The 26,401-nt window shown below is 45.9% G+C and overlaps 1 protein-coding gene across 4 annotated transcripts; it reads right to left on the bottom strand.

The window, feature by feature from the left end:
- Positions 1 to 26,401, bottom strand: NDOR1 (NADPH dependent diflavin oxidoreductase 1). 4 transcript variants are annotated; one of them, XM_077304983.1, is made up of 15 exons: positions 26,189 to 26,401; positions 23,056 to 23,190; positions 22,221 to 22,298; positions 21,311 to 21,408; positions 21,063 to 21,161; positions 19,227 to 19,328; positions 18,110 to 18,304; positions 16,365 to 16,486; positions 15,871 to 16,091; positions 15,610 to 15,717; positions 13,025 to 13,139; positions 11,742 to 11,888; positions 10,018 to 10,136; positions 4,243 to 4,337; positions 1 to 366 (listed from the first exon to the last, which is right to left on the bottom strand). In XM_077304983.1, exons 1-15 carry the CDS (start codon positions 26,399 to 26,401, stop codon positions 222 to 224), a joined length of 1,992 nt encoding a protein of 663 aa, XP_077161098.1. In that variant the 3' UTR covers positions 1 to 221. The 4 variants fall into 4 exon arrangements, with proteins under 4 accessions (XP_077161098.1, XP_077161101.1, XP_077161099.1 ...); XM_077304986.1 differs by having other exon boundaries at positions 26,062 to 26,213; XM_077304984.1 differs by lacking the exon at positions 26,189 to 26,401 and adding an exon at positions 24,851 to 25,747.

Below are 26,401 nucleotides of genomic sequence, written 5' to 3'. Positions count from 1 at the left end.
TTCATAGTCCACGGAAAGGAATGTAATTTAGAGGATGCACCCACAGATACAATGAAATAGCATTTTCCCTCTCCCATAGCAGCGTAAAAGTCAGGGGACTCAGACAAATTGCCTGGGCTGAGGTTTGTTGGTCAGCGTCTGGATATGGTCCTCCCACATTAGCTACATCTGTTCACCTCTGGGTAAGAAGCGGTCTTTACTATCCAAGCCTCTGCTCCAATTCAAGCCCAGGTCTCAGCTTGGAAGCGGCGCGTCCGATCCAAGGTTGCAAAGTACTCTTCAGCTTCTGAGGCAGAGAGGCCTCCTTCTGACTGGAAGACAAACTTCAGGGCTTCTGCCACTGCTTCCGGCATCTGCTTGGCATTCCTGGAAAGTGAAGGGTCATGGTTTCAAGGGACAGAAACAGAGACTGAGGACAATCTCCATGCCATTTTGTGGCCCTGAGTAGGCCTTGATCATAAAAGGGGTCCCTATATTCAAAAGTGGGGGAAGAAATCTGGCCCATAGCAGGAATTCGGAAGGGCATTTCAGGTCAAGGAGAAACAGAAAAACCCAAATGCACCGTTTATTTATTTCTTTATAATCTAATTTATATACCACCATTCCCAGGATTTCTGGCTCATGGCAGTTTACAACATACACACACACGTACATATATGTATAAAATAAAACAATGAAACGTCAGTCTAAAAAACATCAATACAAAGTTAAAACATCCTAACACTGCACAATGAACCCCATACTACCCAGAAACAAGATGGCGGTTAGAAATACTAACTCTCCCCAACTTCTAGTGCAGTTGAGTCAACGGCCGGAACGACTGGAGATAGAAGAAACCAAGGGGTGTCTCAGTCAGTGGTTCCATGCCAATTTAATACCTGGACATGGAAATGGGGGGGGGGGATTTAGTTTCACCCCTGATACTCACTGCACCTGGCTTCAACCCAATGCCTGAGTTTATGATGCCTAAAGATACAGGTTTACTTTCAAACACACAATAATTACAAATTTTATTATATTAAATATATTTGTACCATGACCTTGTCAGTCACTCCTGGTCCCTTTCTCCACTTGTTCCTAGAAGTCTTGAAGATGGGGAGCATGTTGCCCTCTTGCTGAGCAACTGGGCAGAATATTTAATCCATGATCTCTTCTCTCTCTGTGTAACTAAAAATGGACTAGGAACTTCCAAAAGTCCCCATGGAAGCTGAACATTCAGTGGCTTGGTTTATTTCTCAAATGTTTTGGGCTTCTGCTGCCTTTTTCATGACTATGTCCCAGTTGTTGTTTTGGCATGGCTGAAGTGGCTCGTATTTAAAAACTTTTAAACTTTGAAGACATCTCCAGGTGGCTCAAGAGGAAAGCTGTTGTTCTGGCCAAGGGCACGCCCACCTACCTCCAGGCTGCTTTGTGTTTCTGAGCACGAAACAGAACCTGTTTTGCCTGGAGGGCCAGTCCTATGTCTTCCCCCACGCTAGACAGAGGTGAATCAAGATTTCTGTCTGCCATGACTGAGGACTCATAGCACTTGTGACACAAGAGGGCATGTTCCATGCCACAGATTTGTTACTTGGGAGGATCATGACAAGCAGTTCCAGAGGAACTGCTGAACAAACACACAAGAGGTAATCAGAAATGGTAAACTAGCCTTACACTGCAGAGACACAATAAGAGTAAGAGAAAGATGGCGTAGGGAGAAAGAATGTTGGCCAGGAAGGGAGGGAAATCATGCTCAGCCTCCCCTCTCTCCCTTACATCAACAAGGGACAGTGCTGGATACTTGGGCTGCATTCAGACACCACAATCAGCCATGGCTTTTGGCTCGATCAAAGTCCAGTATGTCATGACTAAGGCTGCCATCGTCTATGTGAGCATGAAGACCTCCCAGAATTACAGACTACAGCAATAAGTTCCCCAAGAGAAAATGCCTGTTTGGGGGGATGGACTCTAATGCACTGTGCTTACTGAGCTTCCTCCCCTGCCCAAAAACCCCACATGCAAATCTCCAGAAATTTCCCATCCCAGAGTTGGCAGCCGTATACTGTCTGAATGCAGATGAGCCCACAAACTGTAGGCTGCTGATCAGCACTGAACTGGACCTTGTTGGTTACCACAGTTTGAACTAATATGTGGCATCAGAATCCACCATCCATGGGTGGCATCAACCCATGCAGCAGCCAGGCCTCAAAGGTGGCAGAAAGGAACAATCTTCCTTTGCAGAGAGGCACAGAGGAACAAAGAAGCAGATGCACCAGGGCATGTACTCTAACAAGGATCTCCTAACTTAGTATCTGGTAGGCTAACCAGCATTTGCTTAGCCACCCATGGTTTATTCATGATGTCTGACTGTTTCCTTGAAATCCAGGGATGGATCCTTTGCTCTAACAGTGAGGGCTGGAAGCTTTATGCTGATATGCAAGAGGCTTCAGTAATTCCCACGAATTAATTCAAAACAGCTGTTTTGGCAAGCATGAGATGAGAGAGTGCAAACCAGAGTTTCTCTTCTGCACTGGTGACTGACTACTCTGCCAAACAGGATGGGGATTAGGGACATGGCAAAACTGCTCCAGCCACATCATGCCCCTGCCAGTCCTGTTTCCATATCCTTCCTTGCAGTAGAATCAAGTTATATTCATTCTTGCTGATCTATTCAAGGAAGTCCTAGAATGCACTTCAGTGACTTCTGATGTTGTTCAACGAAGGCACAGTGTGCTCATTTCTCTCCGAAACAGTAAACAAAAAAAGTCGGTGCTGTACTATTTGACTGTGGCCGGAGGGGCTCACCTAAACAGATGCTTCCCTGTAGAAATACTGTGGCCATAGAGAACAAGTCTGGTGGGCTATGCTAGAACCTTTCTCCATGCTGTTAATTTTTTAGCTAAAATGTCAGACCAGGATCTGGAAGTCTCATGTTTGAATCTCCACTCTGCTCTGGAAGTTGAATGGCTGACCTTTGGTAGGTCATCCACACTCAGCATAACCTACCTCACAGGGTTGTTCTAAGGCTAAAATGAAGGTGAGAAGGATATAATTTGTTCTGGGTCCCTAACGGGGAGATAGGGATAGAAGTGTAGTAAATAAATTCTACATGCAGGAAACTTTTTTTTGGGGGGGGGGATTGCATAGAAGAATGTTCAGTTCCCTGTATCCTGATGTGGTACCACCTCTATGGGAACTAGGCCTAATATGAGGAAGAGGAAGAGGAAGAAGAGGAAGAAGAATTGGTGCTTATATGCCGCTTTTCTTTACCAGAAGGAAAAAGCAGCTTATAATAGCCTTCCCTTTCCTCTCCCCACAACAGACACCCTGTGAGGGAGGTGAGGCTGAGAGAGCCCTGATATTACTGAAGGAGAGTTGGTTCTTATATGCTGCTTTTCTCTACCCAAAGGAGTCTCAAAGGGGCTTACAGTCGCCTTCCCTTCCTCTCCCCACAACAGACACCCTGTGAGGTGGGTGAGGCTGAGAGAGCCCTGATATTACTGCTCAGTCAGAACCGCTTTATCAGTGCTGTGGCGAGCCCAAGGTCTCCCAGCTGGCTGCATGTGGGGGAATGTGGAATCAAACCTGGCTCACCAGATTAGAAGTTGGTGCTACTAACCACTACACCAAGCAGGCTCTCTGAATGGCATGTCCTCGAGCATTCCTGGCCAAGATTCCCTTCAAACTTTTAACACCACCTGGCCTCATGCCCCAAATATTTCCTCCCACTCCTTGCTCCACAGGCTGCATGCTGGCTGTGGCTTGGCTCAGCATTCATTAGTTTGCATCAACCTGACAGATGAATTCCTTTGAAGTTGGGCACAGGGCCATGCCATGACTCAGAGAGGCAGCCATGCTGTGGGGAAGCCCCCAGGAAGCTGCCCTTGGCCTTCAGAGACACTTGATGACACTCGGAGGTATTGAGAAGGGGATTAGATGAATATGGATTAGCCATGATGGCTAAATAGAGCCTCCACATTCAAAGGCAGTATACCTCTGACAACCAATTGCTGAGGGGAACGATAACAGCAGGCCCCTGTGGGCCTTCTGAGGCATCTGGCAGGAATAGGATGCTGGTAAGTTTGATCCCACAGAGTTTTCCTTATCTACGACCAAAGGCAAGCTCTTCCTGGGTAATTTTCAAGGATGAGACACCAACTAGTGAGATCTGCAAGGATTTGGTGTGTCTCAGACCACCATGGGCAATCTGCCCAATATACAGACAAGTTTGGCTCTTATTCATCACTGCTCTTCGGCACTCACCCAGCCAAGTAAATGTATGCATTCTCCCGGCTCACCAGATCCCAGACTAGTTTCTTGTTCTCTCGGATACGGTGCTGGACATAAACCTTCTGCTCCTGCATGTCAAGGAAGAAGCATGGTCTAATAACAACACTGAGCATGAATTATCACAGAAATCCTTACAGCACCTCTGTCAGACAGACAGGAATATTAACACTATATTGCAGAGGGGAGGAAGGGGCTGAGGTGAGACATGGTGAACCGTTTACAGTCCATCTAATGACTAAGTGACGGTGACTTGATCTGAATTGGTGACTCCTGGACCACAGCTCACACGCTGTCCATTCTGATGCTACACCAGCTCCCTCTGCTCTGATGCTCCCTAGCTTCCCTCTCCCCCAAGAAACCTGCTTTCTGTGATCTACATGTCCACTATGTGGAACAAAGGTTGAGTCCAGTGGCTCCTTTTAAACCAAGAGAGTTTTATTCAAGATACAACTTTTGTGTGCAAGCACACTTCTTGCACACAGAAGCTTATATATCTTGACTAAAGCTTTGTTGGTCTTATTTGTTGGTTTGAATAAAGCTTTGTTGGTGTCATTATGCCAATAAAGGCTCCTGAGTTCTTAAAGGTGTCATCGGACTCCCCTTGGCAAAGGTGTCATCGGAATCCCACCTCCACTATGTGCTACGAAAAACTTAGTACCCAGGCCACGGTGATGTCTAGTATAACCCTGTGGAAATACCTGGCTCCTTGAGAGACACTCCCTGCAACCTCCCACCCCCGCACCATTTTCCGACTTATAAGATAAAGTCGAAAGAAAACAGAATTCTGTAGTTCACCAGAAGGTCAATTTAAGGGTGAGAGTTGGGTGTCTTTACTCCATTCTTGATTACTAGTTGCTCAACAGGTATCTACATTCTTTTAAAAAAGCCCATCTAATTCTGAAAGCAACAAATTACTAAATTCTCTATACTGTAACAATTATGTACATGCTAGTCACATAATTCTGGACTCCTGAGTTGGGAAGGGGGGGGGGTTATGCTGCCAAGGGATTGTTCTGTTTTATCTATGTTTTAATGGAGGGTGGGGGATTGTAAACGGCCACAAGCCAGCTTGGTCTGATAGTGGAGGACAAGAAATCAAATTTTAATCAATACTAAAATAAAACAAATAAATGTATGCTGTAACCACTGACCATGAGGAAGGGACAGGCGCTGTGCAAGCTGCTGAAGCCCTCACCCATTGCAGCCACCAGGACTAGAAACTTTAAAACAGCAACTGAGATTTCAGAACGCTAAATGTCTCCAAAACGAAACTCCTTGCTTGTGCAGCATGATGGTGGAAACAAGGGAGTACACAGGCCCATGCCTGATGCAAATTATTAGGCATCGAGCTAAAGGTGAACCTGAAGACATGGTGGGTTTCCCCATGGATCAGCACAATAGACAAAGGTGAAAGTGAAGCTTGCTTGTTACATCCTTAGTAAACAATCTTTATAAATGTCATGTCCTTCGGTAAGACATCATTTTGTGCCATCATTCTCACACACATTTAGCTGTTCAGGGGCTGCAAATCTGCTGGGATCACCAAGTGCAAAACTGAGAAGACAATCAGTTTTTGCTTTTAATTGTAAATATCACCAAGGTATTTAAAATTATGTGGCCAAGAAGAGAGAGGAAAGGGGAGACCCTAAGATGCTCGGGGACAGAGAATCTGAGTAAGATTCTGGTGACAGAGTTCCACTCAGCATAACTAGCAAAACCAGGGTTTCAGACGATGCAGAATAATAAAATGATCTTTATAAGGGCGATTTCCGGCAAGACATCCACTTTTCTCAGCACAGAATGTAGACTGCCTCAGTGCCGGTTATTACTCTGGAGAATATGCTACCCCAGAGTGCTAAGAGCACTGACGGAATTGTAAAGAAAAAAAAAATAACTTAAGAAGAAGCCAAGATGATTGGTGGAGGGAAAATTTGGAGCACACCTCATCTTAGCAGGGTGAAACCATGTGTACATATAGGCACATGCATGCAAACCACTCAACATGCCTGCCAGCAGAGTCAGATCCGGGTTCAACAGGGAGCAAAGGGAGGAGAGCAAGTAATCAGGTGCATGGAGGGAGACTGTTGCCAACAATGACGATGCTGAGTCAATGAAAAGGGTGCCGGCACGTGTTGGGCGCTCTGCATTCCTCAACAACTGGCTGCTGCCGGAAGCTGGGTGTGAGCGCCGGGCTGGGCCTCTAATTGCCCCCTCTTCTTATTCTCTCCCTTTGAGGAATGTGGATGGCCATGCTCCAGAGCTGAGCTGCATGTTCGGAATCACAGGGCACAGCCCTCTCCAGGGACTCAGCTGCTTCCAAGTGGTGGTGGGGAAGGAGCAGGTCTGTACCCTTCTCTACCCTGTAAGATCCCAAGCTGATCACAAATCTAGCACAGTAAGGACAAAGGGAGTCCAGAAGTAAGGCTGTCACACCTGATATTCCTGCCAACATTTTATGCACTGGAAACCCTCTGTTCATTGCAATCCTGTGCATGCTTAACTGGGAAGTAAGTCCCAGTGCACTCAATGGGGATTACTTCCAGGGAAGCGTGCATCCACACATCTCTGAGACTCCTTCTGGATTGGCAAGTCAAGTTTGCTGCCAGCATAACAAGCCTTGACCTCCTATGCCAGGGGTAGTCAAACTGCGGCCCTCCAGATGTCTATGGACTACAATTCCCATGAGCCCCTGCCAGCGAACACAGGGGCTCATGGGAATTGTAGTCCATTGACATGGCCACAGTTTGACTATCCCTGACCTATGCGGTCCACTCAGGAGATGGAACACTGGTAGGAGAAATATTGCTTTCAAAGTTACAGGCAGGACTCCTGAGTAAGGGTCAGTATTCATACTGTTTACGAATTTAATGAGTGTGGCACAGGGAGATTGCAAGCTATAAATCAACAACACTGGGCAGCATCTCTAGTCTGAACGTTTAGACTCAGTGACTAGGACAGGTTATACATGAGTAAATGAAAACAAACAAACTGATGAACTAAGATTCAGGTGGGTGGCCGTGTTGTTCTGAAACAGCATAACAAAGTTTGTGTCCAGTGACACCCTTAAGACCAACCAGGTTTTATTCAAGGGATAAATAAGTTGTTGTGCGCACGCACACTGTCAGAAGAAGAATAGTCTGAAAGAAGACGAAAAAAGTATGCACTGCTATTAGCTAACCTACAGAGACTTAGCAGGAAGAAGCATTCCTTCCTGGTCAAGATAGGAAGGGTCCTTCTTGCATAAAGGTATCCCCTGCCATCTTCAGTTTTTACCAAAATCCAGTCCAGTGGCACCTTTAAGGCCAATAAAGTTCTATCTGAGGTATGAGCTTTCGTGTGCATGCACACTTCTTCAGATACAATGTGCAATTGTGCATGCACAGGAAAGCTCATACCTTAAATAAAATTTTGTCAGTCTTAAAGGTGCCAATGAACTCTAAATATGTTCTGCTGCTTCAGACCAACATGGTTACCCACTTGAATCTATCTCCCCACAACAGACACCCTGCCAGGTAGATGGGGCTGAGACAGCTCTGAGAGAACTGCTCTGAGATGAACAGCCCTAAGAGAACTGTAACTAGCCCAAGGTCACCCAGTTGGCTGCATGTGGAGAAAGTGTGAAATCAAATTTGGTTCTCCAGATTAGAGTCTACCGCTCTTAACTGTATCAGGCATTTTCAACCAGGGTTTTGTGAAACCCTGGGGTTTCTCGATGGCCCTAGAACGGTTTCCCAAATGGGTGGGAGTTAATTTTTTGATATATTTTTAAAATTTGTCAAATATTGATTGGGTCATATGACTATATATGGTCATGTCAACGCCCCAAGTGGCCAAGGATGGGCCTAGAGAGGGTAGGAAGGGGACAGGGCCCAGGTGGGGGTGTATGCAGCTATGCTTCCCAACAATATTCTGCCATTTGTACCACTTCTGGGGTTTCTCAATGGTAAAAAAAAAAGTTGAGAAAGGCTGCACCATGCTGGCTGTCTTCTGCACCCATTCCTGCACTTCACTGAATCACAGCTCCCCCCGCCCAGTCAAGTCACAGCTGACTCACAGCAACCCCATAGGGTTTTCAAGGTAAGAGTCATACAGAGGTGGTCTGCCATTTCCTGCCTCCACCTCATGCCTTGGATGTCTCCTATCCAAATACTAACAAAGGCTGTCCCTGCTTTACTGCTGAGATCTGATGAAATTGAGCCAGCATTCCTGTACTTTCAAAGAGTCACAGCACACACTCTAAAAACCACTCTCCAATTACTGAAAGAAACTGAAGAGCACTGAACAGGAAGCAGCACTAATTTCAGCCAAAGCACATGCACTTGCAAGGTCAGCGGGAGGACAGGACTTTATCAGGTAAACACAAGGCGTCCAGGTGCTCAAGCCAGAGAAAGACGGAACTCTCCATTTTATGAAGGTCAAACAAGGCCTGTCTGGAAAGGGTGAGAGTTATTGTTGTTCCGATTTATAGAAACTTGGCTGGAACACACAGTGGCACTGGTGACAGAGAGTGGTTAAAATGTGGAATACACTGCCAGAGGGTTTAGGGATGGCCACAGGAATAAGCAGCTTTAAAAGCAGATTAGATTCAGGGAGGATGTCTATTAATGGCTACTAATCATGATGACTGAGGGGAACCTCCACATTGAAGGGCACTAAACCTGTGGATCCTGGAATCAGGCATCAAGGGGAGGTCTTGGTCACTACGCCCTGTTGTTGGCTCTCCAGAGGAACTGGTTGGACACAGTGTGAGATGGGATGCTGGACTAGATAGACCTTTGGTCCGATCTTATGTTCTTATGACCCAACAGACTTTTGAAAGATCCAGGATGCTTGCACTCTCTCCAGATTTTGGCCAAAGGAGAAAACTGCAAGGAGACAAGCTGCCCATTCCAAGGAAATCTCTTTATACTTGTAGGCCCAGGTAGGAAAAGTGGTGGTCTCGGAATACCACACAGTTCAGAGGCTGTCCTATGGTCTCGTGTGATGGGCTACCTTTGCTTTCTCCTCTGCCCCGTCTCACTGTGGGTAAAAACTAGAAACCACTTTGACAACTGTAACTGTGAATTCCATGGGAATTCCACCAGTGTCTATTCTACAGATCCATGTGAGCACGAAACCTCAGGCAGAGAAGGTTAGCATCCTAAGAACGAAAGTCTCAGTTCAAAAAGCAAGACATTCAGTCCTCATGGCTTCAAAGGCAGGTTGAAGAAACACAGGCACCCTTGCGAAATCTCCTGAGCCACAGAGGAACCGTGCAGGATTTTCCAGGCCATGCTTCAGTGTCGTGAGCATCCTGTGACCGAAGAAACCAGAATGCATGCAGCAAGAGCAACACCCTTTAGCTGCATCTTACCTCTCCATGGCACCAGTTACAGCTACCTATTGCTAAAAGGGCTTGTGCCTGGGACCTGTGTGTAACCGATCTCTCCTCTGCCCGCAATCACTCATGGCCCAGATTTAAACTTTCTCAAAGTAGAAACTTGGAGATCTGAGTCACAGTGAGCTACCCAAGTCTGCCAGTGTAGGCCTGGGCCTCAGTACCTTCTTCAGGTGAGCCCAGAAGTGGAGCATACAACATCAGTTCCTGCCACAGGAAGGCAGCTTCTGTGCTGAGCAGTCCAGGTGTGAGTCAACCTGCTACAATTCTGACACAAACTTAAAACAACTAAAGATCCCCACGGGTTGGAGCACATTTGCCATGCCTGGGTTTACAGCTGACTCCAGCAAAATCTCTGGCTCTGAACTCACCTGATCCCGGGAAAAGGCTGTGAAGAGCATCAGGAGACCCCTTTTCACAAGCTCCTCCCACTCTGCCTGGCAGAAGAAATCTTTGCTCCTCTGCCGGCAGCCAAAGAATAGGTAATTCCCTAGGAAGTAACGGAGCATGGGAGGTATTAGAAATGGGTCATGCTGCAATAACTGTTCCGTGAGATGTGATAAATGCTTTGTGATTAGTTTTTTCTAATCTAGAAATTTAAATTGGATGGCAGGATGGGTATTTCAGCAATTAATGGCACACTGATTAATGAAAGCCTTGGCTTGTTAGCAGTTGGAGGTGTGGATCTAAGGATGTGATTTATACCAATACAGGAAGCTGCCTTGTGCTGAATCAGACATCAAGCTCAGTATTATCTTCTCTGATGGGCAGTGGCTCAGGCAGAGGTCTTCTACATCACCAGTTGCCTGGTCCTTTTAACTGGAGATGCGGGAATGGAATATGAGACCTCCTGCATGCTAAATAGACACCCTACCACAGCCCTTTCCATGGCTGGTTCACTCCTCTCTCTGCTTGGCTTGGGGATGTTGCTGTGCAGCCTGGGAGCATTGAAAGTTTAGGCACAGCAAACCTGGGTTTGTTTCTCCTGAGTGCACTTTCAATGAAGAGTAGCAGAGGGAAATGGATTGGGAGAAAAAAATCTTCACTGCCCAGAGCGGGCAGGGCCTGTCCTGTGGGGGTTAGTTGGGGGCTTCCTTTGCTGCATGGGAGCTTGGCAGAGCCATATACCTCCTTCATTGCCCAAGAAGGGGTGAAGGCCGCCTCTTAGGACCAGGGCACCCCAGGCCATTGGCCTACTGGGACTTTTCACAGTGGCTCCCTGTCAGTACACCATTGCAGCTCATGTTTGCTGCATTTTACACCATTGCAGCTAATGTTCATTGCATTTCATGCATTCTAGCACAAAATGGCAACTTTTATTCGCTAAAATTGCATGTTACTTCACATTTTCTTCCGTATGTCCCATATTTATCTTCTGTTTTACTAGATATTATTTTTAATTCTACCCTTCCTTTAAGTGAAAATAGAGTTCATGATGGTTCCCATGTTTTATTCCTTTATTCCTGTGAAGTAGGTTAGGCTAAGAGAGACTCACTCAGGGGTGGCCAAACTGTGGCTCTCCAGATGTCCCTGGACTACAAGTTCCATGAGCCTCATGCTGGCAGGGGCTCATGGTAATTGTAGTCCATGGACATCGGAGAGTCACAGTTTGGCCACCCCTGGACTAACTGGAGGCTACCCAGTAAGTTTCAAAGTGGTGTGGGTACCTGAGCCCAAGATGCGACACTGACTCCAGTCACCATCACTGAGATTTTGATAAATATGGAAATATATTTCAATCTGACGGTTGATGATGAGATGAAAATTAAGTGACAATTCTCAAGAGCCTTAACAACAATAATGCATTGCTGTGTAGTGCTGTCAGAAATGTGAACAAATCTGCAGGATCTGATTTGACCTATAAGCGGATGGTGATAAGACACCAGGCCAGTATCTGTCTTTTTATCATCACTGTAGGAGTAGGCCACTTTCATGACCACTGCTTCAAAGAGTGTTCTTCAACAGTGCCTCCTACTGGCAACTAAGGCGGAAGGAGAAAAGATCACACAAGGCACATCCACAATGTCATCTTGTTAACTCCAGTTAAGTACCCAATCAACCGCTGCTTCCCCACCAAGACTTTAAGAGCATCCACCTTTTTTGCCTTGGGCCACCCGCTCCTGTATCGCTGCTCGGAAAGGCGCCACTCCTGTGCCAGGCCCAATCATGATGGTGGGTGAGTCTGGGTAAGCTGGGAACTTCATGCTTCCTTGCTTCACCCAAAGGGGCACCTTCACAGCCCCTGGGAAGGAAACAAGAGCTTACTTCAGCAGCAGGTACGCCAAATAGCAGATGTTCAGGCGAGAAATTTGGGATGGAATAAAGAGCCTCTTGTGGAGCAATGGTAAGGCAGCTTAAATGTTGTCTGAAAGCTCTGCCCATGAGGTTGGGAGTTCAATCCCAGCAGCCGGCTCAAGGTCGACTCAGCCTTCCATCCTTCTGAGGTCAGTAAAATGAGTACCCAGCTTGCTGGGGGGTAAACGGTAATGACTGGGGAAGGGATGGTAAACTACCCCGTATTGAGTCTGCCATGAAAACACTGGAGGGCGTCACCCCAAGGGTCAGACATGATTCGGTGCTTGCACAGGGGATACCTTTACTTTTAAAGGAAGTATTTCATCCCACAGCATATGGTTAATTTGCAGCACTTGGTGCCACAAGATGTGGTCATAGCCAGAAACTTGGAAAGCTTTAAAAGGGGGGGAGGGTGGACAAGTTCATGGAGGACAGGGCAATCAGTGGCTGCTAGTCATGATGGGTACCTTCTCCCTCCATTACCAGAGGTAGGCTGTCTCTTTAAATCAGTCGCTGGGGAGCACAGGCTGGATGCTGCTGTTGCTGTTGCAGTCCTCCTGCTGGGCTTCCTAGATTCAGCTGGCTGGCCACAATGTGAGCAGAATGCTGGCCTTGATGGACCTTTGGTCTGATCCAGCAGGGCTCTTTTGTTCTTGAGAGTCATTTTGTTTTTCATGCCAATTAGCTACTGATCTTTGCATATGGAAGTGACACACAAACCATGCTGCCTCACAGGTGCTTTCAGCAAAAGCTTCTAGCTCTTTACAAAAGAGCAAATGCTTTCAGAAAGGGCTGTGGCTCTGTGGGACAGCACCCGGTTTATACGCAGAAGGCCTTGTGTCCGGTCCCCAGCAGCGGTATCTGGCTGGCTGCTGTGGGGGATTGCATTCTCAAACAACTAGAACTTTGGTCTGTGCCAGCAGGGTTTGTCTTGCATGTGTGCATCCTTTGTGGAGGACATATTAATAGCAAGAGCAGAGCTGCGATAAAACTGAAATTAGTGAAGATAGGAGAGGAGCTCTCTAAGCTGCAAATGTAAAGGCCACTCATCTCATCCTTCCTGGTCAGTGCTGCTCCACTTACCATTCTGTGGGTCAAGGGAGGCAAGCCACGATGAACAGAGGCCACGTCGAGGTTTACTAAGACGTGTCTTGTACTGCACCACAGCCAGAAGGATCTGGATTCTGTTGGGGAAAGCCTAGGGACAGAGATAGAGGAAAGCACTAAAATCAGGATCTGGGGTGGAAGGTCTCAAGTGCAGGTACCTCCTGGGCCAGCTGGCTAGGAAAAGGGAAGTCCTTTTAAGAAAAAAGCACTGGACAGGAAGGAATTGCACCATATAGATGCAGGTGAAGGTAATGAAAAAGATCACCCATGGAGTACCTTTCCTACAAGGAAAAGCATTTGGAGCAAATCTTTTTAGTTTAAAAAGAGACTACAGCCAAGGGCAGATATGATAGCATTTTATAAATTTATGAATGGGAAGGAGAAAATTGATAGGAGCGTTATTTCCTCTCTCACAGAAAACAGGGTTGTCCAGTAATGGTGATGGACTCGAAATCTGGAACAGAGAAAAGAAAGTACATCTCGGCCCAATGCATGATTAATTTATGGAACTCACTGCTACAGAACACAGCAAGGATCATTAATTCAGATGTCTGAAAGGAAACCAGACAAATTCAGGAAGAAGGAATGGTCTATCAATGCATAATGTTTCAATGAGACAGATAAAACAATGAAGAAAAACAAAGAATGCATCTGCTAAAGTGGGTTCTGATGCATGAATGCTTAGGCCACAATGAATTCTTTAGACCCAAGACATTTCTGAATGCAGCAGACTAACTCCAGAGTACCCCTCCAGAGTCTGTGTTCAGAGGCATTGTGTCTGAGCCCCTGTCTCAGCATTTGGGGGGTGCTGCAAAAGGTTGTTGCCTTCACGCTATACCCACCCAGGGGCTACCTAGAAGTATCTGGCTAGCCCCTGTTGGGAAAAGACACTGGGCTAGATGAACCTCTGATCAAACCCACTTGAGCTTCCCAATGTTCACAGAAGAAGTTATCCTCACTCTTGCTCATGACCCTCTCATCCAGAAACGACCTCGCAATGGGGAACCTGGAGTCAGGGCTGCACGTTATTCTCCTCCCAGCTCTACAGATGCAGACTGCTGCTATGAGAAGTAAACAGGAGATGCTGAAGTAGCACCATTTTCAGGACAGACATAAACACACCCTAGGGCGATATTGAGAAGCCAGAGTCATCCCCCCCACTCAAAATCAGAGCACAATCTCCATACCCTTTATTAAGACCTACCAAATGACACCTGTCCACGTGCTTTTCAGTTCACTGAAATTTTTCCTCGGACAGCCACCGGAGGCCATTTGCCATCTTTCCTCTTTAAAGCATTATTTTTAACATCCAGCCTGATGAAGGGTTTTAGTGAACTCGAAAACTTGCACAGCAGTTGTGTGTCATTTGGCGGGTCCAAGTAAAGAGTATTATGGATGCCAACTCTATTATTCTATGATTCGGATTTGTTTTATATTACCTAGGGACACATGCTGCTGCTAAAAACCTGCCTCTTGAGTGCCATCTTCTGGTGGAATAACAAAATAGCTGTGTCCCCGAAGTTAAAAGGAAGTCTCTTATTTCCTGCCCTTTGTATTTTATGTACACCTCATATAAAAGGTATATTATTGTGCCAGTTTATTTATAGCAATTACTCAAACAACAGATGCTGGGCTGCAAGAAATGCATAGCTCCTAGTCCCTTTATATAGCAGGTAGTAAACAAAATGCAGATATTGTGTATTTTCAATTGTACAACTGTAAGGAGAAAGATCTTCAACTCACCTCCTATGCCAAGTAGCCAAGATAGGCTGTGCAAAGCTTAAGTTGTTAAGTAGCTCAGACCCACTGTATCTTTGCAAGATCTGAGTTCATTATTCAGCATGCTAGAGTCTTGCAAAGCTTTTGGCTCTGTGTTACCTAAACTAGATGAACAGGGTGGTGTGCATCTTGCAATTCTTCATCAGCCAACCCAAGATGTATTCTACCCCTGTGCATACAATTTGTTTCCTATGCCCCTAATCCAATACAGAAAAAAAAAACTCTTAAAGGGCTATAATCAGGATTTCAAGTTCAACAGTCTAGCACTGTTCGGCCACAGACAATTTGCCCCACAACCAAGGCTGAGGCAAACTCTGTCTGACTAGATAGTACCAGGTGAAAGGTAAGAGACACCAAGTATACAATTTAGCCCTGGAGCATCACGCTGAGATGCCCAGTAAAGTCTCATTCTAAGACGGCATCCAGGGGCCTATATCCCTCCCCAGTGGTTTGCAAGACTGGCATCTTTTGGGATCTGGGCCATCTCCTAGACTAGCCCATCAGTGCTTCGGAATACTCTTCCATCCACCCCCACCTCTAGTCGATTTTGGGGACAACTTCCCAAGGGATTAAGAGCTGAAACTGGAGAATGTTTACATTCTGCTATGCGGCCTTATTGCTGCTACTGCAGCCCTGAGTTTTAAACAGCTTTTCACTGTTTTACTGTTGCAGGGATAAGAGCGTTGTTGTTTTTAATGGTTTATAAGCCGCTTTGAAAACTCAGAGGGTTTTGTGATACGCGCCTTGCCAACAAAATAGATCAAACATCATCCTTTCCTTACCAGCAACGAGGAAGCGATTGAGAAGGCACGAGGACGGATCCGTGGGATGAGGTCCAAGAGATAATCACATGGGATGGCACAAGTTGTGTGAGGAAAGTCATACAACACCTTGGGGATGGGGGGTGGGGGGTGGGAAGGAAATAATGTTGGGTTTGTTAGTGGAAAAGCCCCACCCAAAGCAGAATCATTTGAATGCTGCAAAGCCCCCCAGATGTAGAGCGAGGGCTGACAGACCCAGAGAGACCTGTGGGCCCACCCTACCTCCAGAGTTGTCCTGCGTGGCCGGTTGCAGTAAGCGTACAGGTCCTCCTGGCCTTGCGCAGAGCTGAACTCCCGCAGCTTGTCTCGCTCCAGTTCATTGGGTGAGATATAGGAGAGGAGCTCAAAGAAAGAGCGTCGAGGGATGCAGGATATATCCAGGTAGTGGCTCACCAGGTGATGCACGCTGCACGGCTGGGGCAGGAGGGCAGGAAGGGGAGTGTCTGAAATGGTACAAGGAAGAAGTTCATCAACATCTCTGGCAAGACTCCAGCGCTCCCCTCCGTGGCCACCTGCAGAAGACAGCCAGGAAAAAGGTTCTGTTGGAAATCTTTCCAGGAGAGCTCTCAGGCTTCCCAGCCAGTGAAAAAGAACAGGCTACTCAGATCTCAGGCAGTGGGGGACAGGAGAGCAGTAGCCACTCCACACTGAAAGAGGCCTAGACAAGATTGCAAACAGCTACGTGGTTGGGAACAGCTTCAAGAAACTGGCCATACTTGACTCTGTGGGTCTTAGCACAAAGAGCTTGTCAGGATCCAAGCGCAGAAGGTCACAGAAGAGCTGCACATCCTCAGGAGCATTGCGTGGCTGGATCATCACCACATCGCCAGGAGCATACCTGCAGGGAACAAATGGCACCTGAGTATGGCCTTTCCCACAAGGGGTCACACTCCCACTAATTGGGAGGGGATTAGAACAGGCGAATATCCTCATGCTTCCCCTGACCCCATGGGGTAAGATTACACCAGCTGCTGTTTCTTGGTTTAGGTGACCTCACATGGTTCTTGTGAGAATAAAACACAGGAAAAGAGAAGCACGTACTCCCTGGCATGAAGGGCAGGATAACAGTGACAAAACAGAAGAGGGAGTGTTTGGAAGGCTCTTCAGTTCCTGTTCTCAACAAGAGAGAAGTTGAAGCAGACAGGAAGTAAAGATTCTGCTGGAAAGAAAAAAGTAACTCTGCTTTTAACTCCTATGAATGTTATTAGAGCAGGGCCTACCCCATAACGTTCCCAGCATGTCCTATCAACATGGAGTACTGGTATACCATGGGCTACTATAGCTAGGAGCTGAGGTGTGGAAGCTCTCAGTTCACCCCCCTCCTCCCTGCAGGCATAAGACAAGCCAGTGACTGTGATAGGCAATGGATTCAGGAGGCACATAAAGGATTTCTTCACACAATGCATAATTCACTTGTGGAACTCACTGCTATCAGTTGAACTGGCTTTACAAGGGGACTGGACAAGTTCATGGAGGCTAGCCTATCAACTGCTACGAGCTATTGTGGCTAATGGGCCTTTTTATGTTCAGAGGCAGCAGACCTCCAAATGGCTGCTGTTGTGGACAGTGGCAGAAGGAAGTCTGGGCCTCTGTACCCCTGCTATGGGCAGCCTGGGGATATGTGGTTGGTCACTGCAGGAAACAGGATTGTAGGTTAGGCAGATCTTTGTTCTGATCCTGCAAGGCTCTTCTTTTATTCCTTTTAAATTATTATTAGAAATAACACAAAACAGTAAAAAAAAAACAATCACCATTTTTATCTCATCTTTCCCATTGTGAAACTCAAGGCAGTTTCTCTAGGATTCTTGGGATGTCTCCCACTGAGGCATTAGTTAGACCTGGGCAAGCAAAGCTTCACTGGGCTTGCTGTATCGTGCACCCTCCAGTCAACACTCCAGGATATCCCTTTTTGACCTGCCTTGTGCAGGCTAGGCTATTAATTGATGCTAACTGTGATCCTGACAAACCCAACAGAGCTTCTATGATTAAAGACAATGTATGCCCAATAGGTGCTGGGAACAGAAGAAGGCTGCCACCTTCAGGACCTGCTTATGAGTTCCCCAAAACAGCTCAGCTGTCCACTGCTGGGAGACCAGAATGGTAGACCTATCACGGTGTGTAGAATATGCACTGCCCTGGGCATGAGATTAGAATGACTGCATTATTATTCTGCTTTCTGGCCAAAACTGACTTGAAAAGGCTTACAGCAATTTTAAAATACAGATGTAATTAGAACAGAATACAAAGCTGTCTCAGGATACAGTTCCTAGTGGATGTCTAGGTCTAGGCACAATGGCAGAGCATCTGGTGGCTTTCCTTGGCAGGAATAGCAGCTGTAACTGGGAGGATGAGGCCCCCAGTCAGAGTTGGGTCCATGCACTATTTCTATGCCTGCTCCCCACTGCTTTTCATACAGAAGGGATCAAGAAGCCTCAAAGGGCACAAGCACATGAAAGCTCACTCCATTCCAGAGCCCGTGACATCAAACTCAATGAGGCGGACATCCTGGAAATGAGATTCTGCCGTCACCCTCTGATTGGACACCATCCGGGCAGGGAAGGGATGCAATTCCGAAGAGGCTTCTCGGGTGACTTCCTCCTGCTGAATGGGGTCAGAGTCCTCTTTCAAATAGTGAAAGGTGAATTTGGGCGGCAAACTGGAGGAAAGAGAGCAACATGGGGGGAATTAAATATATCCCTTTTTGTTTTGCAGAGCTATACTCTAGCTCTGAATCAACCACAGAAAACCAGTCCCTTTCCCTACAATCCTACAAAACGCAGATCAACAAGATAACAAGAATCTACGGAAGCATGTAGAGAGCTTCATCTGCACTAATTTAAAAAAAAATCAAAACTGGAACCGGCAAAGGAAACCCTGAATCCAGATAACTTATTTGCACCAGGTATTTTGTTAGCCAAGAGGCTCTTGTGGTGCAGAGTGGTAAGGCAGCAACATGCTGTCTGAAGCTGTCTGCCCATGAGGCTGGGAGTTCAATCCCAGCAGCCAGCTCAAGGTTGACTCAGCCTTCCATCCTTCTGAGGTCGGTAAAATGAGTACCCAGCTTGCTGGGGGGTAAACAGTAATGACTGGGGAAGGCACTGGCAAACCACCCCGTATTAAGTCTGCCATGAAAATGCTGGAGGGTGTCACCCCAAGGGTCAGACATGACCCAGTGCTCGCACAGGGGATACCTTTACCTTTTATTTTGTTAGCCATAGAAAAGAATAAGGAGTTATGCAGGTGCTGGTGCTGCTCCCTGACTCTGGGACCCAAGACATCACATCTTTCCCACACCTTTTCAACCTGACGAGCTAGAATCCTGAACACACAGCTCTGCCTTATACTGAATCAGGCCACTGGCCTTAGTCAGTATTGTCTACTTTAACTGACTCGCCTGGGTCTTGGTTAGAACTTTTTCATATCACCGGCTACCCAGTTATTTTAAGTGGAGATGCCAGAGATTAAATGCGGTCCCTTCTGCATTCATAGCAGCCATAGCCCCCTTGCTTCTTTTAAAAGCAAAGCTAGAGACAACTTAAGGCAAAATTCTCAACAGGCTGGTTTCCCTCTGTACTTACATGATATCTGGACCAATAATATTAAGGCCAGAAGGTAGAGGATACAAAGCTAAGATTTTCTTCCACAAGTCCAAAAGCCAGGGATCAATTACTGCATCTGGGCTGCAGAAAACAAACCAGAGATGAGAGTCATTTGGGATGAAGGAAGGAGCTCCTTTTGAACCTAAGCATGCTCGGTGTTTGATCCTAAATGCTATTTCAAATGGTAGAAAGGATCTCCCACAAACACTGAGATTGTGTCTTTCCATGCTTGCAAACCGCAAAAATGAAACATGCATCTGAGTCCATGCAGAGCACCTCCATCTCCTTAGTTCCCTATCTTCTCCAAACATCATTTGTATTTTTTCCTCTCAAATGGGAACTCCTTACACATTAAAAAGGAAAACTGCACAGCTGGAAAAATCTAACTAAATGTCTAAGATGGTAAGTTTTGATTAAGACAGAAGAAAAAGAGATGAGGAAGCAGGTCCTGCTCCAGAGCAGAAGTGCCCCAGCTCCAGTGACGAAGTATTTGGATCAAAGGAATAAACACGTAAGTTTAGCAGACATGTGAATTCAGCAGTGAAGTGAGGAAGGCAGGCCACATCTCCACATCTCTAAAAGGGTAAGCACACTTTCCATAATTAGATCTACATAAATAGGAAATTAATCAAAAAGGGATATTTAAAAAGAAGCAACTATGAAGGTATAATGCCAGCAGGGGGTTGCATTCTATCTGGTGTATTGCATGGAGTGCAACATGTATGACTATCTGCCAGTTGCACACAAGTCATGAATATGTGCTCAGTGCAAAGAGCTCTTGATTCTCAGGGAATGAGTTTGCTCCCCTGAGGCCAAGGTGACTGACCTGGAGAAGCCCAACCGTCAGTTAGGGACACAGATAAGATCCTTGGGGACTTGTTAGAAGTGTCCCATTTCAAGAATGGCAGCCCCACCACTGTCAAGGAACCTGAAGGCCAAGGGGAAACAGGGCATTGTTATGAAAAAATTAGGTATATTCCTGCAGAAGAGATTACTTCTACAGCTGGTGAACAAGTATTGTTTCACTCTAAGGAACAGTCCCTGGGCAGGGAGGGAGGGGGGCTCTTGGTAGTTGATTATTTGGAATTCTGTGTTCTGGTCACTGCACCACAAAAAATGATATTATAGCATTAGAAAAGTTGCAGGAAAGGGCAACTAAAATGGTTAAGGGGATGGAACACATTTCCTATGAAGACATTTCAAAAGCTATGGTTCTTTAGCTTGGAGAAACAAAGACTGAGGAGTGACCCGGCAGAGCCTCATGTATAGGCTAGATAGAAGATAACGTAGAAAAATGGGTTCTTATCTGCCTTTCTCATAATACAAGAACTCATGGGCACTCAATGAAATTAATGAGCTGTAGGCCTAGAAGAATTAAAAGGAGGTACTTCTTCACCCAAAGAATACTTCTTCACCACACAGAATTCACAGGCACAGATGTGGTGGTGGCTACAAGCTTGGACAGCTTCCAGAGGACATTAGACAAACATGTGGATCAGAGGTCCATCAATGGCTATTAGCCACAAAGTGCAGGTGGAACTCTGTGTCTGGTGAAGTTATGCTCTGTATTCTTGCTGCTGGGGTGGAGGGCAACAGTGGGAGAGTTCTGGCTCTGCTGGTGGACCTGGGTTTTGGACACTGTGTGACACAAGAGTGTTGGAATGGATGGACCACTGGCCTGATCCAACATGGCTTATATTCTTATGCATGTGAGTTTACAAAGAGGGAATAGGGGGAAAATCCGTCAAGACCAGGCCCACATGGAAGCCAAGCAAACGGCAAGCTGGGGGTTTGCAGGAGAAGCCAACTTCTTACCCCAAATCATGTTGGTCATCTCCCAGTGCCACAGGCATGATAGGGTTGCCCCCAAGCTGGAGAAGCCTCTTGTGAAGTTTTTTGGCAATAAAATTGAACCTGGACAGAGAGCACAGCAGTGTCGTTAGAGGAGTCTGCCCATCATTCCGAAAGAGCTGTGTTTGCTCCTGGTAACAACCATAGCAGCTCAAAACTTCCCCCAACCATTTCTCTTGTCCTTTTCTTGCAGAAAAAGAAACTGAACTTACTTGGGATAGGAGGAATCTCCAAGGCCCAAGACAGCATAGTCCATCTGGCACAGGGAAGTGGCAGGTAAGCTTTTTCGGAAAAGGAACCTCCAGAAATTCTAAAAATTATTAGAAATGGGAAAGATACAAACAAGTTAAATCCACTGGAGCCTGAATCTTTTGCATCCTATCTTTGTTTAGGAGGTTAGGTCACACCAGAATCATAGAATCATAGAGTTGGAAGGGACCTCCTGGGTCATATAGTCCAACCCCCTGCACTATGCAGGGCACTCACAACACTATCACTCATCCATTGTAACCTGCCACTCCCTTAAGCCTTCACAGAATCAGCCTCTCCGTCAGATGGATATCCAGCCTCTGTTTAAAAATTTCCAAAGATGGAGAACCTACCACCTCCTAAGGAAGCCTATTCCACTGAGAAACCGCTCTAACTGTCAGGAATTTCTTCCGAATGTTGAGACGGAATTTCATTTGAATAAATTTCACCCATTGGTTTTGGTCAATCTCTTCGGGGAAGAGAGAACAACTCTGCTCCATCCTCAATATGGCAGCCTTTTAAATACTTGAAGATAGTTATCAAATTCCCTCTCAGTCGTCTCCTCTCCAGGCTAAACAGACCAAGCTCCCCCAACCTTTCTTCACTCTTAGTTGCCCGCCAGACAGGATTCTTTCTCAGCCCTACCAGCTATGATTATGAGATGAGATTCCTTCCCTGCCTGCGACAATCAATGGTCAGATTTTGTGTAATAATGCTTCAAACTTAGAGACAGGACAGAATGCTGCAAAGCACTCAGGCTTCAGGCAAACTCAGTGGATGAGCTTTTTCTAGCATCCCACTCAATTGGCTATATCTCTCCCAGGTCAGATTGCCCAGTGATCAACCCCGACATCATGGCATTGAACAGGATACCTTCATATTATCTGGAGGGTCTCCTTGGCCAGTGGTCGCACAGACAAACACCACCAGTGACTCATGGATCAGGTTTGCCTTCAGGAAACAAACAAATAGGCAAAGTAGGCCTTTATACAATTAACAGATCTTGCAGTGATACAGTCATTAAAACAAATTAAAGTACTTGCATATGTAGCAGGGCATTCAAAGTCTAGTCTCAATGGCTATATGTTTTAAAAAGCTGATTTTTCACCAATATGTACATTTTTGTCAGCATGCAAAAGATTAAATAGTTCCTCTGCTGAAAGGCCTGGTACCTTGGCCAAGAGCGCCACAATTTGCTTCATAACTACAGAACAACAATGCGGAAGCTACAGTCTGTATCACCACTAGACCACACCATAATCTATGGTTTAAAGGGATTTGCTTGCAGCAGCCTTCAAAGATGGAAAACATTACAACATGCTGATGCAAAAGTATAAAAGCTCCCCTATAATTCCAGTTCTTAAATACTGGATAAAGAAAACACTTTAGAAATGGGCAGATTAAACTGGAGAATGCAATAGGATGCCTACTTCCAAGCAACAGGGAGGGGTGCCCTTTGTGGGGATGACCCTGAAAGGCAAAGCAAGTTAAATTCAGTAACATGTGAAGAGAAGAATCAGTGGCTTCCCAAGAAATCCTTTCCAGACACCCTCTTTCTCCAGGGAGCAGTGGTGCAAATGTGGATGTTTACAAGATGTACTATTACCTCCATACTGCACATAGGCAGACTGAAGGCAAGACAATATCGATTGCGTAAAGACACTGAATGAATCTACAGAAGAGATGGGAGTCTCTGTGCAGCACTCACCACACTGTAGTTGTCCAAGGCCTCGACTTTGCATTGGAAATGACGCCGCTTGGCTTCTCGGCCAATCCTCTCTGCTGTATCTTCAGCAGTCCCAGTCTGGCTCCCAAAAAGAACAAGGATCTTCCGTGCTGCCATCTAAAGAAAGTAATGGGAGGAAGGAGATGACACACAGCAAGTGAGAAAAACCTTCAACTCTACTGGTATTTTGTTAAAAGTCAAATTTCCCCCCAATTTTTTAAAGTGAATGGGGGAGTCACAGGTATCAGCTCCAAATGAAGGAAAATAGAAATCTGAACCAACTGTACCTAGAATATAACTGGAAAACAAGATCCCTTGGCTTTGAATTCAACCCCCCACAGAGGCCAGGATCAGAGGCTGTGAACACAGCAGCCACTTGCTCTCAAGAAAGTGACAAGTACGGTGCCAGCTGCTCCCAAGCATAGTATAACTTCCTTGTAGCAATAATGGCAGAGCGAGATTTTGGGAGCTCAGACATTACATTTACAGCTTGCAAGTGGTTTCTCTTCCTGACCTGCATAGATTGGGCCATGCCTTCTGGGAGAGTTCAGACTTGTTGCACTACTTTGGTACAGCCCATTTTTAAAAACAAACCACAGACCTGACAATGCAGGCCTTTGTTTCTGTAATGTAACAGGAATTGGCAACATCTGGTTCCAAACGGAGTACTTCGAGGCCTGTCCCATAAGATCAAACCAGAGACCCATCTAGTCTCGCATTCTGTTTCCAAAAGAAATGCTTCTGAGAAACCCACAAGCAAAAAAAGGAAAGCTACAGCCCTCTGCTGTGGCTTTTCTCCAGTCATATACTACCTCTGCACATGAAGGCTCTGTTCTGCTATCATGACAAATGATGACAGCTCTACCCTTCATCAAGTCATTCAACACTTGGTTAAAACCACCTAATCTATTATAGCATCCTTCAGAAGCAGTGCTCAAACAGATCACTTGATGCAAACAGGATTGGAGATAAATTCTTGGCATCTAAATACAGAATATTGCATCCAAAAATCTGACATCTTCCCTCCACCTCTCCTCCAGACTTCCATCTACTGATCTGATATTGACTCCTAGAAAGAAACATGATCAGGGCACCTACAAAACATAAACTCTGAAGGTTCTTTTACTTAAAAGTCCCAGAGGAACCATCCTTTGTGGTATCTCTCTTGCCTTCACAATTAAGAAAGTGGCCATAACGGTCTGATTATAGGAAGGAAGTCGTTGACAACACTAGCACAAATCTGCATGCCTACTTGCTTAATAGCAGCAAATTACCATGTACGGTAAGTATCAAATTTGCCATGTAAAACATAACTTTAATGATCAAGTATTTTTGCAATACCTCTGTGTGAAAATATGGAAGATATTTTATGCCACTGGCTCACACAGCTGAGTATGTCACTATGACAGGCAGTGAATTTTCAGGGTCCCAGAGTGGCATAGTGGATAGAGTGCCATGGAAGCTCACTGGATTCTCTTGAGCCAGTCATTCTCTCTCAACCTAACCTACCTCACAGAGTTACAATTACAATAAAATGGAGGATGGCAAAATGCTGTAAGCCACTTGAGATCCTGCCCTGTGGCAAGAACAAGTGAACAAATATAAAGGGCTTCCCAAACACCTGCTATTTGAGATCCTTTCACTGGAGATTCCAGGGACTGAATTTAGGATAGAATGCTCTGCCACTATTTTCCCTCCCTTCTAGAAGTCTTGTCAAAAACAGCCATCAGTCAATTTTCCTTGTGGGAGAAATTAATCTTTATTGCTTAGAACAAACCCAGATAGGCAGGTTCTTCAACTGGAACATCCTAGGCATAATCGCTGAGTTGCTATCGCTTCTCTGCTGTAGAATCTGCCCTTTTCCATTGGAATGTGCTGACTTTCAAGATCTGGAAAGAAGGGCACTGAGGAGGCTGCATTCTTTTCCATCTTGCACAACTACTTGAGGTAATAAGCGACAGATATTCTGCTTATGCCAAAGCCAGCACTTTTACCACTTTCTAAAAACTTAAACAAGCCAGTACATAGTATCAATTTGTACAAAGGTGGGGAGAACCAAGCACATTGCTCTGCACTCTAGAACGAAAGAAATATTATAACAATACAGTTTAAGTATTCAGAACACGTCATACACAGCATCTCAGTAATCCTCACAGCCACCCAGCAATGTACGTGTACTGCATGTTGCAGATGAAGGACCAAGACAGAAAGTGAGGCTTGTCATATGCCACAATGACTTCATGAAGCAATTTATCAAACTAGGATATCCCAGCTCTTTTGCTTAACCCATATTCTATATTTGTCTTCTTATGTAACAATACTATGCAACAAAGCAATATCAAGCCAAATTTGAAGCAAGGGTTTGGTCCAAATGTACCCACCACCATCACCTGGATAGTTCCATGTTTCCAGCACACCCAAGTCATAGACTGTGACAATGCCATTGAACAAATGCATACAATTGGAACACTGCAAGATATTTTGCAAAGTGAATGACCATACGTGCCACTTCCCTTCTCTGCAGACATCTCAGGATATTTTGGAACCCACCCACAACATTCAGAAGCTTGCCTTCTCCCACACACATACAGGTCAGTCCAATAACAACTAGCCTCCCTTGATACAGCACTTTGAAAATGGAAAGTGTGCCAAGAGCTTCATAAATTTGTAACCAAACAACTTGGAAAAGATGCTACAGTTCTCATTTTACAGATAAGCCTCAAGGGGTAGTGACTGTTGTCAAGACCATATAGGAGCCAAGACGTTTTGGAAGATTTGGCTCTGCCTCTAGTAAATCAAGGAGTCCTCTTTCTCTCCTATTAACATGATTATACCTTCCTTTTTCTGGGCTCCTACACTGGCATGATCTGAATCAGATTCAAGTATTCACAGTTCAAGCTCTTTGTCTCCTTGCCTCCAAGAGGATACCAAACTCCTTCACCTCTCTTTCTTGGTCAAGAGACTTCCTCTGCACAAGACCAGAGATACCTTGGCTCTTTACTGCAGTATTACTAAACCACCAACGGGGTTGAGCTCGATTGGGCCGCCCAGGTCCCGCCAGGGAGCCCTCTCGTTATCCTGAGTCTAGAAACCTCCCACGGCCACGGCACTGCACCTGAGTCAAACCCGGCATCGCTCCGCTTCCGTATACGTCATCAGAACACGCCGGAAGTCGGGACAAACATGTCGGAAGCGGAACTGGGCTGTTGGCTGCGGCGAAAACAACCGGGGCTCCCTGCCTGGCTCCCCGCTCACCCTCGCCCCGTTCTGCCGTGGGCCTGTGCTCGCTCCCGCCCGGCCTCGCCAGGAACCCGCTCGGGTCGCACAT

The sequence above is a fragment of the Paroedura picta genome, chromosome 12 (genome assembly GCF_049243985.1).
Source record: "Paroedura picta isolate Pp20150507F chromosome 12, Ppicta_v3.0, whole genome shotgun sequence".
Lineage (NCBI taxonomy): Eukaryota > Metazoa > Chordata > Lepidosauria > Squamata > Gekkonidae > Paroedura > Paroedura picta.
Note: the sequence above shows the minus strand (reverse complement) of the source record. Positions and strands in the feature narration are given on the sequence as shown.

Coding starts and splice junctions, on each gene's coding strand:
- NDOR1 (XM_077304983.1), bottom strand. CDS start 26,401: ATGTGCGACCCGAGCGGGTTCCTGGCGAGGCCGGGCGGGAGCGAGCAC. Junction 22,299..23,055: donor CCTTGGACAACTACAGTGTG/GTGAGTGCTGCA, acceptor TGTTTCCTGAAG/GCAAACCTGATCCATGAGTC. Junction 4,338..10,017: donor CAGCCTTTTCCCGGGATCAG/GTGAGTTCAGAG, acceptor CTTGACATGCAG/GAGCAGAAGGTTTATGTCCA.